A 15,088-nucleotide genomic window follows, 5' to 3' on the forward strand; every position below is an offset into this window, starting at 1 on the left:
GGAACCAGGTCATTGCTGAGTGGTATCGATGTAAATGACATAGCATGTGTTTTCTTTCACAATACACAAGACTCACTGGGAACAGGCCTGGTCACAGATAACTCAGACTAAAGCTCAGCTTGGTGGCATTCATCACTTGAGCCAGTCACATCAGCAGAGAGAGGGAGCCCTCTTCTTTTTTGGGAAACAGAAGTTCTCCTTCCTCCCCTCTGACCAGGCCCTGACTCTACATCCCTCTCTGCTCCTGCAGGCAGTACTCCATGTAACTTTTTGTTTATCCTCCTCCTCACCTTGGTTCCTATTCCTCAGCACCCAGGCCCCCGCCTCTTGAATCACGGCACATGTGCTTATAGCCAGATACCTTCTTACTTTAAGGCCAGTCCTACAGCACCCTTTTAATAAAATACAACAGGTAGGCATTTTCATTTTTAAACTCTTGCCGAAGGGAAAATCAAAGCTTCTAATTGCTTAGTGCTCCTATTATCTTTTGCAGTTGAGTATCTTCTAGGTTTGCATATAAATAACGACCTCTCTGAGGGTACTACGACATCTGGTTCTGAAGAAATGGTGGGAGGGGTCAAGAGGAGGGGCATGTGAGATGCGAGCAGATTAAAATCTACTCTTGGGAAGACAATGTTTATAAAGTATCACCTTACCCCGGTGATGCCAGCAAGGCCCAATTAATAAGGCCCTTCCTCTTATTAAGCTCAATGTGTCACTCACTGCCAGGTAATCCTTGTCACAAACAGAAAGAGCTGCGAGAGGACTGCGCAAGAATTTGAAGGACATAGTGAAATCAGGGGAGGCACGGCAAGGGGCCAGGGCTTTATGGCTACTGTGGGGCTTGGCTGGGGTCACTGCAGACACCTGTACACACTCACTGTAGAGAGCAGATTTCATCTGTATTATTTTATCAGTATTCTAGGAGGTCGAGAGTCTTACGAAAGGGACTTTGCTTGAGCTCTTTTTGTTAACTGACACAGAAAATCCAAGGGCAGTCTATCTTCCTGTGAATTCCCGGCATATCTGCTGAGCTGCTGTACCTTGTCATTTTCTACTCGGTGAGTAGGGTTGATTTCGGCTTGCTGCAGCAGGACAGGGAGATGGGTCCGCATCACTGGCTCCCGACTAATGCTGCTGACAGTGAAATGCTGAAGAAACCTAGAAAAACAAACACAATGCTATTATGTTACCATCTCCAGCCTTGCTTCAATGTGCTCTTTCACATGAGAAACTCCTTACCCAACTGCTAAAAAAGAAACCTTAGAGAGATTCACTCTAGAGAATAAAATTGTATCTGATGTCATTACTACCTCTTACACTGATCCCTAAGAAGCTACGAAGAAAAGGGAGCTTAGAAAGGACCAGCACTGAGGTTTCTGACATTTCAAAAGCCAGAACATTAAACATCTATAAACAGAAAATCGGAGCTCACCAGTCTAGCTCTGGAAGTTTGGCTGGGAGTAGCTTTAGAGGACTCTGTTTCTCCCTCGCAGAATGGCTCAGGACACTGAAGAGCTTCTGGGCATTGGAGTGTCTGGAATATCAAAAGTTCACAGATAAGAACTACATCTCTCTACAACACACATACTTTACATAACTTGTTCTGATGCTTTCAAGCCAGAGTCCCGTGACAGAGTCAACACTTCCAAAACAAGCATCTTACTGACTTGAACACAATGTGGCATTAGTGTGTGAGGACGGGTGTGCCCACAGAGGAAGGTTCACCTGGAACCCTTGGTAATATTATGGGTTTCCGATTCTTGGTGGATTTCATCTCTCTTGACTTCTTTTTCCCCAAGGGCACTGGCTACCTGCAAGTGGCAGCACTGAAATGACTGTGCTGGCCCTTTCAGAAGCCAAGACCCCTGTGTTACATAATGTAAGTCTTCCTGCAGAGACAGCAGACACACACAGCTTAGGGAAACAAGCATAAACACTGAAGGCAGCCACTTACAATCTCTTTTGTTCCACAGATAATCCATCTTCCTGGATCACTTTTAAAGACAGCCCTGAGTTAGCCTGCTGTTGCCAGGGGGAGAAGACCTAAACAAAACAGAATTTGAGCAAAGAACACTTTAAACCCAACAACAGGATATGGAATCCACATGGGGATTTGATGGTTGTTGAAAATCTAGACTGTCAGTACAGAGAAAAACCATCATAACAAACAAGTTTGTTTCAAAAATAGAGGCCTGCAGCAATTTTGTTCTGTATTTTTCAAAACTAGAATTTCTTTCTGGGTTCCTCTCCCAGGGATTCTGCTCCTGCAGAGGCCAGGAAGCACGGAGGAAGGTGTCAGGTAACGCTGTTCTGGCAGCAGGGGCGTGTTCTTCCCTGGGGATAGGCCCAGAAGAAGGAGCGGCTCACACAAGTCCTGCTTAGGGGCAGAGGGATGGTTGAAGAGAACCTAAAGGGCTCTCTCTCTGTGTTCCTGGATTGAAAGGACAAGCACAAAAAGGCAGGGAGGACCGGCAGGCAGTAAGAGGGTGACATAGACTAGCCTGAGATGCCACCCTGCAGCCAGGCCAGCTCTTCTCTCTTCTGTGTCCGGTCAATCTGCCCTGAGAGGGGGACACTGCCTCCTCAGAGGCTACGGCAAGCAGACCTTTCTGAACATTTCCACCAGTCATGAGGCTGGCCATGTGTTTAACTTTGGCCGTTGCTTGGTCTCTAAGTGGGTTGTATAATTCTTGGTAAGCTCCCTCCCCATGCAATCTGTACTGAGTGGCTATAACACGCAGCCTGCCACATGGGACCGTTCACAAGGGGAGGGCCTGTGAACCATGGGAAGGGAGAGACTAGGGTGGGGTAGAGAGCTCTGATCCATCAGGTGGGGCCAAATAATTCAATAAAGTAGCTAAAAGAAAAATAAGTCTAATTAGGATTTAAAGGGACAAAGAAGATTTGTCTTAGCAGCTAAAAAGCCTTTTGTTCAGTTCCTTTAGGTTCTCATCTCTCAATGGCAAAAGCACCATTCCAGGACCCAAGGGGATTAGAAACCACCTCCACCAGCCCTCCCAGCTCGGCCTCTCATCACCTCACTGTTAGCCCTGAGATGTGGCCTTACCATCTAACCTAAGGAAAAAAAAAGTAGTATTTGTTTTGCTGACTAATGATTGGTGTTACCTCTGAGTAAAATGCTTGGTATATCTTTGATTTGGGGAAAAGGGCAATCATCAGAAAATTGCTTGATCCATGGAAATGAACTGGGAGATGAGGAAGCAATGAGCTTTTGAATTCTATCAGAAGGGCAGCAACAACACTTGTGGAATCCTAAAAAGAAAAAGATGGAGCATCAGTGAGAAAAGCCATTTGCATTACACTAGCCCTCACAATTACTGTCAGGACATATATGACGAATTTTACTGCAGTTATTTTCACATTATGTGGTGTACTGAGGTCCCATGATAGATGTGCTTTCCAAAACCCAGTTAAGGGAGGTACAGGAAGTATAAGGTCTTTTCTCCTAAACTGACAATGTCATCTCAAGATTCTTTCTATGGTATCAATCCCTAATCAGATATATGATTTTTTTAAAAAAGATTTACTTATTTATCTTGATGGGGGAGGGAAGAGGAAGAGGGGGAGAGAGAGAAATTCAAGCCGACTCCCCACCAAGCACAGAGACCAGTGTGGGGCTCAATTTCACAACCCTGAGATCGTGACCTGAGCTGAAATCAAGGGTTGGACACTTAACAAACTGAGCCACCCAGGTGCCCCGATATATGATTCTTTCAAAAAGTTATCTCTATACCCAACGTGGGGCTTGAACTCACGACCCCAGAATTACGAGTCACATGCTCTACCGAGCTGGCCAGACAGCCCATGATTTGTAAATATTTTCTCCCATTTTGTGGGTTGTTTTCACTTTATTGATACCGTATTTTGATGCACAGAAGCTTTCAATTTTGATGAAGTCCAATTTATATATTTTTTCTTTTGTTGTCTGTGTTTTTGGTGTCATAATCCAAGAAATCATTGCCTACTCCAAGGTCACGAGGATTTTACTCCTACTTTTTTAAAATTCTTATTAACATATAGTATATTATTTGTTTCAGGGGTACAGGTCTGTGATTCATCAGTCTTACACAACACATACCCTCCCCAATGTCCCTCACCCAGCTACCCCATCCCCCCACTCCCCTCCTCTCTAGCAACCCTCAGTTTGTTTCCTGAGATTAAGAATCTCTTATGGTTTGTCTCCCTCTCTGGTTTCCTCTTGTTTCTTTTTTTCCCTCTCTTTCCCTATGATCCTCTGCCTTATTTCTTAAATTCCGCATCATCAGTGAGCTCATATGGTAATTGTCTTTCTCTGAATGACTTATTTCGTTTAGCATAATACCCTCTAGTTCCATCCACATCGTTGCAAATGGCTCCTATATCTTCTTCTAAGAGTTTAATAGTGTTGGCTCTTATGTTTAGGCCTATGCTCCATTTTGAGTTAATCTTTTGTATACGGCATAAAGTAAGGATCTAACTTCATTCTTTTGCATGTGGATGTCTAATTTTCCCAGCACCATGTGTTGAAAAGACCATTGAATGATCTTGGCACCCTTGTTAAAAAAAATTTGACTACATATGTGAAGGTTTATTTCTGGGTTATTTTATTCCATTGGTCTATGTATCTGACTTTATGCCAATACCACACTGTTGTTTAATTACTATAGCTTTGTAGTAAGTTTTGAAATCAGGAAGTGTGAATTCTCCAGCTGTTCTTTTTAAAGATTATTTTGGCTACTTGGGGATACCCTGAGATTCCATATGAATTTCAGGATGGGTTTTTCTGTTTCTGTAAAAAATGCCATTGAATTTTGATAGGAATTGCACTGAATATGTAGACTGCTTTGGTAGAATTGTGGTCTTAACAACATTAAGTGTGCCTATCCACGAACGTGGGGTATCTTTTCACTTATCTAGAACTTCTTTCTTTTTTAAAATTTTTTATTTTTTAAAGATTTTATTTATTTATCTGTCAGAGAGAGAGCACAAACAGGGGAAGCAGCAGGCAGAGCAGGCAGAGGGAGAAGTAGGCTAGCAGGGAGCCCAATGCGGGACTCGATCCCAGGACCCTGGGATCATGACCTGAGCGAAAGGCAGATGCTTTAACCGACTGAGCCACGCAGGCGTCCCTAGAACTTCTTTAATTTCGTCTAGCAATGTTTTGTAGTTTTCTGTGTGCAAGTCTTTCACCTCTTTGGTTAAATTTATTCTTAAGTATTTTATTCTTTTTGGTGTTACTGTAAATGGAATTGTTTTCTTACTTTTAGATTGGTCATTGCTAGGGTATGCAACTGATTTTCTTGTGTCGATTTTGTATCCTGCAACTTTGGTGAGTCCATTTATTAATTCTAACAGTTTTGTTATGTGGAATCTATAGGATTTTCTACATATAAGACCATGTCATCTGTGAAGAGAGAACTTCCTCCTTTCCATTTTAGATGCCTTTTGATTCTTTTTCTTGACTAACTGCTCTAGCTAGAACTTCACATACTACATTGAATAGAAGTGGCAAATCTTGGTTCTGATCTGAGGGAAAAGGTTCTTTTAACATTTAATTTTTCACTATTAAAGTAATACATGTTCACTCATTAAAATTTTGAAAAAATATAAAATATAGAATAGAGAAGGTTAAAAAATCAAGTCAAAGTTCCATTGCCTAAACTCAACTACAACTAACATTTTAGTAGTTTTCCTTCTAGTCTTTTTTCCTATTCATTTATTGACTTCCCCTTTTTTAGGCAGTGCAAAATTGTATTTATTTTTCTAATTCTGTACCTTGCTATTAAAGATCTTATTTATTATTTATTTGACAGAGAGAGAGAGAGCACAAGCAGGGCAGAGGGAGAGGGAGAAGCAGGCTCCCTGCTGAGCAAGGAGCCTGACATGGAGCTCGATCCCAGGACTCCAGGATCATGACCCGAGCTGAAGGCAGACGCTAAAATGAGCCACCCAGGTGCCCCTGTACATTGCTTTTAGAACTTAATTTACCATTAGCATCTACCAAGTTGCTACAAACTATCTGTAAATATTTTCAAACACTGCAACCCACTATCTTCTAAAGCCACTCTTATGGCTGGACATTCATACTACTTACTACATTTCTCCTTGTCAATAGGACCTTTTTTTAACTTTTTGCCAATTTTCTGTTATATATGGTAGTGTGAGGCTGTTTCTGATGTACTTCCACATATCTGTTAACTAACCTCATGTTAATAAAGATAGAGTTCTTCATAGAAAAGAAATATTAACTCATTTGTTTTAATCACCAAAAATGTTTTATCCAGTTTATTTTTTTGCTTTTTAATAAATTCTCTGAGAGACTTTTTAGAGTTTCAAATTATAAATTAGCCTGATAAATTTTATGCTATGTCCAAACAATGGAATACTATTCAGCAATAAAGAGGAGGAGACTTTTGATACAAACAACATGGATGAATCTAAAAATTATTATACTGAGTGAAAAATGCCAGACTTAAAAGGGTATAGAATGTATGATGTCCATTTATATAACATTTTATTTTATTTTGTTTAAAGATTTATTTGAGAGAGAGAGAGAGTATGCACGTAAGCGGGGGGAGGGGAAGAGGGTCTGTAGGCAGACTCCCCGCTGACTGTGGAGCCCAACACGGGACTCCATCCCAGGACCCTGAGATCATGATCTGAGCTGGAATCAAGAGTCAGATGCTTAACCAACTGAGCCACCTCAGGCACCCCCATTTATATAACAGTTTAGAACTGCAAACTGATTTACAGTGACAGAAAGCCAGAAGTGGAGGGAAAGAGGAACTGCAAAAGGGCATTAGAAAACTTTAGGGGGGGTGGGGGCGCCTGGGTGGCACAGTGGTTGAGTGTCTGCCTTCGGCTCCGGGCGTGATCCTGGCATTATGGGATCGAGCCCCATATCAGGCTCTTCTGCTATGAGCCTGCTTCTTCCTCTCCCACTCCCCCTGCTTGTGTTCCCTCTCTCGCTGGCTGTCTCTATCTCTGTCGAATAAATAAATAAAAATCTTAAAAAAAAAAAAAAAAAAAGAAAACTTTAGGGGTGGTGAAAGTTGTCTGTATCTTGATTGTGACAGTGGTTTCATGAGTGTATACATCTATCAAAACTTTAAATGGATACAGTTAATTGTATTTAAAGTATATGTCAATAAATTAAATTATTGGCAAAAATATTTAAAATCCTTAAGTGGTCAAATCTGACAGACTTTTCCTTTAGAATTTCTTGTATCATTTCTAAGCTTACCAAGTCTTCCTGTCCCTGGAAGTTTAATACATACTCATTTTTATATTCCTCTTTCTTCTTGTGAAATTGGAAAATATTTAATTTTAATCTATCAGAAGTTAATTTTGATTTTTGATATGAGGTAAGAATCCATCCCCCTGCCCCAAGTTAGCTAACTCATTGTCCCAGCACTTGAAAGATTCACCTTTTCTTCCCTCATCAAAGTTTTCATCTAATACCACCATCCATTCTGTCTTGTTGGCCTGCGTGCACTTTGGAACACCCTTTAAGGCAGCAGGTTCTATTTGGAAGAAAGATAGAATTTTCTCTGAATTGTTCACAGAACTTATTTTCTGAGCCATCTGACGATATCACCTCACTTAGTCTGTCTTGACTCCCAAACAGGCTGGTTTTGAGGCTGAAACCAAACACAGTAGAGGGCCTGGTACCACTCTGATGTCATACTGAGAGATGAGCCTTGGCCAGGAGAAGAGAATAGCCTAGGGAGAACTCATAGCTGCCTTCCTCCTTGCAAGGGGAGGGGAAAGTGTTAAATAAACTGGTGAAGTTAAAGGAGGTTTTGGGGGTGGAAATTTCACAGGTGGAGGGGAAGTCTGAGTGTGTCAGGGGGTGGGGCTGAGCCCTCATGGGGAAAGTGAGCCATTTTTCTTCTCTCTGGCTCACTTTAATTCTTTCTTATGCTAATAGGTGAGTGGAGCCCCATCAATGTTAGTGGAACAGCTTCTTTCCAGTTCTTAAGTGGGTGAGCCTTTGTGGCCCTGGTCGGGAGGGAGGGCATTTAAGGCCTTCAGCCCACTTTCTGGTCCTCTTTGGGATGAGTTACTTGGGCATGGGTAGTTGTTGGCCCTCCTGACCCAGAACTCTTTTTTAGCTAAGCTCGTTACGGAGCAGTGAGGTTGACAAGTGGACAGGCCTCTCCATGAACTCCCTGTCTGCCTGCCTCAAGGGCAATGTTGGTTCCTGACATCCTGCCCCATGGTGGTGGAGCAGGGACAGGAAGTTATTTGGTTTTTGTCTCAGAAGTGTTGAGTATCCTTCTGAACATCAAAGCCAAGGACTGATAAAACACCTACCCCATCATAGAATGAAATGGAATTCATGTGATCCTTGGAAAGGACGACACTTCCATGATGACGGTGAGAAAACAGAAGACCACTAGAGAAGAAGTGCACTTTCCCTGGAAGGAAAAGAGAGCTGGTCAGAGCTGGAGGGCTGGATCCAGGGGGCCATATCCCAATGTCCTTGTAGACACCAGGGCACATCACACTGGTAACGAGAGACTAGTGTCTGTATTGCTTAAGTTACACGATTTTTATGCTGAGTCCAATGCCCATGGGAAGCCAATGTACACTCCTGGAGCTTCAGAGCGAAATGAGGCATCACAGTCTTTGCATAAGAATTAGAAAAAACAAGTGAATAAGTTACCCGCTGTGGGAGAGAGGCAAAATTCACGTTCACTTGTGGGTGTCTTCCAGGGAAACACACTGAAAAAGACTTTGGGTATGTCTGCTCCACCACTGAGTTTACAGACTCCCTTTCTCATATTTGGCAGAAGCTGGCTTTGCCCCAAAAAGACCACATTCCTCACTTAAAGCGCAGCAAGGAGCACTAGGGTCTCAGGTAAAGGACTAGTGAAGGAACCTAAGGCTCCCTGTGTCCAGCAAAGGAACATCTGAGTTAGATAATAGGGGATTCTATAGACACTGGAGGCCTGCAGTTCAAGGATTCAGGTCCAAGAAGAGCTGCTGTTTCCTGGGTGGCCAAGGTCATACAGAATAGCTCATTATGGGCCCTAGGGGGTAGACCAAAGAAAGGATAGACAGCTAAGATGACAAGTGTTAAGACTGCGCTTGCTTTGGAGACTTAAATGAAGCACCCAGAGTACCCATAAGACTCTAGGATAAAGCTGCTCTCTGGAGCTGGTCCAAGCTGTATTCTTTCTGTTCTTCTAACAGCCTTTCTTTCTTTGTTTTCACATATGCAGAAGAGAGAAAGTACTTCTTGGAGCTCAAGGCACAAGCTTGGGAATATTGTCATAAATATCTAACTGCTAAGGCAGAGGACTGCCTTAAGAAGAGGGACTGGTTCCTCCAGCTGTAGCTCTAGGAAGGTAGCCCCAAAGCTCTGGAGATTGTAAGGACAAGAAAAGCAAAGGCCAGGGGTGCCTGGGTGGTGCAGTCGTTAAGCGTCTGCCTTCGGCTCAGGGCGTGATCCCGGCGTTCTGGGATCGAGCCCCACATTAGGCTTCTCCACTAGGAGCCTGCTTCTTCCTCTCCCACTCCCCCTGCTTGTGTTCCCTCTCTCACTAGCTGCCTCTCTCTGTCAAATAAATAAATAAAATCTTAAAAAAAAAAAAAAAGAAAAGAAAAGAAAAGCAAAGACCAAGGTGAGAAATTTTGGAGACTTCAAGTTGAAGACTTCCTGAGGAGGTGAGGTTTCAGGAGGCAGAGAGGCCTAGTGAGTATGTGTGCTTGTGTGTGCATGTTAACGAGGCATGGGAAGAAGGGGGGGAGGGGGAGGCAGTTTTTAGGTACAAGAGGAAGGTTTGGAGCCTGAATATCAATGGAAGAGCTACATGACCAGTCAGAGAGAAATAATGCTAATCTTAGCACCTGGGGCAGCAGCAGCCCAGTTCAAGGCATTGAGGGTCAAGCCCTATAAGCCTCACAGCCTCTAACAAGTAAAGCCTGACCTCCTTTGCACATAGCCTTTGCACATAGCCTTGCCCTATGGCCTGCTTGAATAGAGGTTACCCACGACCCAGCCTCATTCGGTATCAAAGCCAAGGTTCCTCATGGCTGTTCCCAGACCATTCCCTTCCATGCTGGCACAATACTTTCATTCCCTCAGAAACACAAGCCCTTTCTTCTCTTCACTGCTTATCCCCTCTATGCCCTCCTCTATGCCACAACATTTCAAACAGCTTCTGAACATGCTCAGTCTTCTCTTCCACAGCCAGGACGTCCGTCCCTTCTGAGAGATCAGGGGATGGACCACACCCCATACTTCTCAATCTCAACGCTACAGCAGTAAAACAGCACCCCGAACATCTCAACCTCTGAAATCTTCAGCTCCAGAACCTACTCTCGGACTATAGCATCCCATCAGCCTTTTAGCTACCTCACTCCCTGATCTCATCCTCTGATGTCACTGAGCCTTTGAAGCCTCAGTCCCTTAGTCTGCCCCGATTGCTTCAGAAATTGCTGACTTTCCTCTCACCCACATCCAGGGCAGATCTTCCAGGACGGGACATGCTTTAATCTGTTTTGTCAGGAAAAGGGACAGGAACAGATTCTGCTCAGTGTTTAATTTTACTAACTGCACCAAGCATGTCATATAATTAGAGCTTTCTGCCTTCCCAACAATCTGAAGAGGTAATCTTCTTCTTACTTCTGATGGGGAGACACCAGCTTAGAGAGGTTTCTCCCAAAGGCACAGAACTACTTGCAGTGGAGCCAGGTACAAAGCAGAGGTCTGTAGGAGGCCAAGGTGTCGTGGCATCTGGCTCCCTTTGGTTCTCACCCGGCTTCCTCCCCTCTGCCCTCTCTAAATGGCTAATCTGATGACCTGCCCTCTCTGCTTCTTAGCCTCAAGAGGCCTACAGTACTGTCTGCAGTCCCTCCTCTGCTGTCTTAGCTCTTCCACCAGCTCCCCCAGGGCCCAGACAAGATTTTCAGCACTCTCCTCACACTATGACCTCATCAATTCTGGCCACAAGATAACTCTATCTAACGCTTATAGAAAAAACAGGGGTCAAAGGTATGAAGAGGTAATGGGGCGCCTGGGTGGCACAATTGTTAAGCCTCTGCCTTCGGCTTAGGGCGTGATCCCGGCATTCTGGGATCGAGCCCCACATCAGGCTCCTCTGCTAGGAGCCTGCTTCATCCTCTCCCACTCCCCCTGCTTGTGTTCCCTCTCTCGCTGGCTGTCTCTCTGTGTCAAATAAATAAATAAAATCTTTAAAAACAAAACAAACAAACAAAAAAAAACAAAGGTATGAGGAGGTAAGAACTGCTCTCCTACTGCTGCTTACTACCTGTTCCCCTCCAGGTCCTGGGCTCACCCTCCACCTGTGCAGCTCTAACGTGAAACTTCTCAGAAGCAAGTCCAGTACCACTCAAAGGCCTCCTGAACAACATCCTTCCAAAGCTTCCAGAAGACAGCACAGGTTAGAGAGTTCATCTCCAGCATTTCCTCTCTCTCTATACTCTGAAGCTTTGAAACAAAATGGAAAAGAGGAAGACAGAAATTCACAAGGCAGTGCTGGAAAAGCACTCATTATGGGGCCTGGCACAGAGCAAGAACTCAGTAAATGGAAGCTGATTTTAGTACTGGTGCAGAAAAGCTATCTTATGTTGCAGCTACTGCTCAGCCTGGCTCTGGAAGCAGTAACTTTCATTATCCTCAGAGCACATATGAAATAACTGAAGTGACTCATTGGGTGGTCCAGTGCCTGTTACCTGGTCTCTTAGATCCCAATCCACTTGAAGTGATGACACTTCCAGTATCCGCTCTGGATTCATGACTGTCAGACTTCAGTCTGAAGGGATGTGCCTTTGCAGTTTCTCAGTGCCCATGGTAACCAACTCCTGAGGAAATCTCCTTGGCTCCTTGTCTTTTTTTTTTTTTTTTTTAAAGATTTTATTTACTTATTTGAGAGAGAGTGAGAGAGAGAGCACAGCGGAGAGGGGCAGAGGAAGAGGGGAAAGCCAACTCCCCACTGAGCAGGCAGCCCAACTCCAGGATCATGCCCTGAGCCGAAGGCAGACCCTTAACCAACTGAGCCATCCAGGAGCCCCTCTGTGGCTCCTTGTCTTATCCCTGGTGCCCTTACTGAAAGGCCACTGTCATTCCTTCTCCATTCTGTGAGTCTAAAAACCCAAGGTAAGAGGAAGTTCCCCCTCACTACCCAAAAACAGCAGGGAACCAAGGCATGGTTGTCTTTGATTGACCTCTGCATCGCCCAGGAGTCCAAAAGAAGGATGAGCCCTCAGGGCAAAACAAGACACAAAGTGTCAATGAAGAATTTGGCTTTTCCTCCTTCAGACACCTGGCTGTACAAATAAAACTCCTCCAATGGTCCAACCTGTGTGAAGAGGGAACATTTATCTCTGCTGGGGAAATATGACGCACCAGCTGGATAATTTTCATTCTGTGTGACAGTGTGTGAAACGTACACATATGGTTTAAAGAAAAACAGTAACAACACGATCCCGATGCCTGTACACACACCACTCAGCCTCAGAAATCAAGCATTACTAGTACCTTTGAAGCTTCCCAGATGTCCTTCCTCAATGGTCCCCTCTCTTCTACCCAGAGGGAACCAACATCCTAACTTCTATATAGTTTTATCATACTTCAATGTATCTATAAACCAGATATTATTTGGTCTTGCCTGTTTTGTTTTCATGTAAATAGAATCTTAATACATGTGTCCTTCTGTGACTTGCTTACTACTCTCAACATCTGTTCCTGAGTCATCCATGCTGTAGGTAATATGCAGCTGCATAATTCACTCACAGTCAGTGCTGCAGAGGACTTTCTCAAGTGTCCTTGACTAGCTTCATGTGGACACAAGGGAATACACAAGAGGGTTTAGAATGAAGTCAGCAGATAGCAAAGGACTGCTGCCTGGGTCTTCTCATCATAAGAAGGCAGGAATCAGCTTGGTTACCAGAGTTCTCAGGATGTGTCCACTGCCCCATGTGTCAGTGGGACCAGTGCCCCTGTTTCTCACTGCCGAACAGTCTCTGCCTAATGGAAAAAAACACTCTACAATCTGTAAATCACTACAGGGACAATGAAGGAGCTGCCTGAGTGTCAACCATTCACGGAGGCCTGTAGGAAACAGTAAATACATGGTCAACTGATATTCAACAAAGGTGCACAGACAGATCAAAGAAAAAGGAGAGCCTTTTCAATAAACGGTACTGGAAAAACTGGATATTCCTATGTAAAACAATGAACATCAACCCATACCTTGAATGAGACTTTCTGCCCATTCCCACCAGCCATAGCAGAAAACCTCACACTTCACAGGGATGTCAGGTAGAATATGCAGAAGGATTCTGCCTCAGCAGTGGGTTGAAATTAGCCCTAAATTAAATGCTGTTCTGTCTCCTGGCTAACAAAGCTTAAAAGCAAGGCCAGATGATAAAACTAGAAGAAAAGTATCTTAAAACAATTATTATAACTGTATCCCATATGTTCAAGAAGCTAGAAGACTGAACCATGTTAACTTGAGACACAAAAGATGTAAAAAATATCTAAACCAAACTTCCATGGATGAAAAATACAATGTCTGAGAAGAAAAACACAATGAATGAGATGAATGACATTAGACAGTTGTGGAAGTTTAGCTAAGCTACTCCAGGGTATTCCTGCCCCCGCAAACATTTTGTTTGGTCAAGCGGCCTTGGTGGCAGGGGAGGGTGTTGCTTAAAATGACACTGGCCCCTCACACAAGCCCTATGTAGCAGCCTGCAGAGACACAAAAAGATGTAAGTTCCTGACATGACTTCCCCAACAGCCCTTCAGTGATCAAGTCTCCCCTGCCTCCTTAGGCCATCCCTTTGTGCACCCTTAGAGAAAACCGCTGTGGAGCTTACCAAAACCCTGCTCTTTTGGTTTGAATTGACCAATCTGGCCTTAGCCTGGGAAACCCAAAGCACTCTACCCACAAACCCTAATAAAGGCATGTGCCTCAGGTCCTGCCACTTTCTGTCTGCACTCTGCTTTGGCCCTCCTGTGTGCCCTGCAGGCACGAGGCATGCCATTGTCCTGTACTTCCTCTAGGACTTGTGAGAAATAAAATTCTCTATTTCAATTTCTTTTGTGGTCTTTTGTTGAACTTGGATCATCATTCAGTACCCTGCGCTCTGCTTCACAAATGTTAATTTAACAAACTCCTAACAACAATGTAGAAGTGGTTAGTAAATTAGAATACATATAAGTAGAAACTATGCAAAATGAAACACATGAGAAAAAAGACTGAAAATAATTGTACAGAGCAACAGGGGGCTGTGGGGCAATTTCAGACAGCAAAGATATGTAATTGGAGGCCCAGAACAGGAGGGAGAAGGGGAAAAGCCAAAAACAAAAACAAAAAACAAAACAAAAAAAAAACGAGAGGCCAAACATACTCCTAATTCGAGGAAAACTAAATCTATCCATTGAAGAAGCAAAATGAATCCCAAGCACAAGGAACATGGAAAAAAACATACCAACTCATATAAAAATAAAATTGATTAAAATTTGTGATAGAAAGAAAGAAAATTGGGGTGCCTGGGTGGCTCAGTTGGTTGAGTGCCCAACTCTTTTTTTTTTTTTTTTTAAAGATTTTACTTATTTATTTGTCAGAGAACGAGAACACAAGCAGGGGGAGCGGCAGGCAGAGGGCGAAGCAGGCTCCCTGCTAAGCAAGGAGCCCAACAGGGAACTCGATCCCAGAACCCTGAGCTGAAGACAGACGCTTAACCGACTGAGCCACCCAGAGGTCCCGGAGTGTCCAACTCTTGATTTCGGCTGAGGTCATGATCTCAGGGTCATGAGATCGAGCCCTGTGTTGGGCTCTATGCTCAGCATGGAGTCTGAGATTCTCTCTCTCCCTCTCCCTCTGCCCTCCCCGCACTCGTGCATGCACACACACACTCTCTCTGTAGTAAATTTAAAAAATCTTAAAAAAAAAAATCTCAAAAGCAGGTGGAGTGAAAAAAAGATAACTCCTATATAAGGAACAAAGATAAGGATGGCAGTGGATTTCTGCTCAGGAATGGTACAAGCGAGAAGACAGTGGAGGAGAGCAACATCTTTCCAGAAAGAAGAAAACCGTTGGGGTGCCTG

General features: G+C 43.8%; 1 protein-coding gene across 3 annotated transcripts in view; it reads right to left on the minus strand.

Annotated features, from left to right (window-relative positions):
- The window catches only part of DNAAF9 (dynein axonemal assembly factor 9), a 166,574-nt gene that overhangs the window by 39,769 nt on the left and 111,717 nt on the right, over nt 1–15,088 (minus strand). For all 3 annotated transcript variants that reach the window (XM_048222196.2, XM_057312636.1, XM_026503087.4), the window contains 5 exons: nt 8,320–8,423; nt 3,130–3,276; nt 1,958–2,046; nt 1,436–1,537; nt 1,044–1,161 (listed from right to left, as the gene is read on the minus strand). In XM_048222196.2, coding sequence (XP_048078153.1) covers nt 1,044–1,161; nt 1,436–1,537; nt 1,958–2,046; nt 3,130–3,276; nt 8,320–8,423 — 560 coding nt within the window. The remainder of the gene's footprint in view (nt 1–1,043; nt 1,162–1,435; nt 1,538–1,957; nt 2,047–3,129; nt 3,277–8,319; nt 8,424–15,088) is intronic.

Source organism: Ursus arctos, unplaced genomic scaffold, assembly GCF_023065955.2.
Source record: "Ursus arctos isolate Adak ecotype North America unplaced genomic scaffold, UrsArc2.0 scaffold_16, whole genome shotgun sequence".
NCBI lineage: Eukaryota > Metazoa > Chordata > Mammalia > Carnivora > Ursidae > Ursus > Ursus arctos.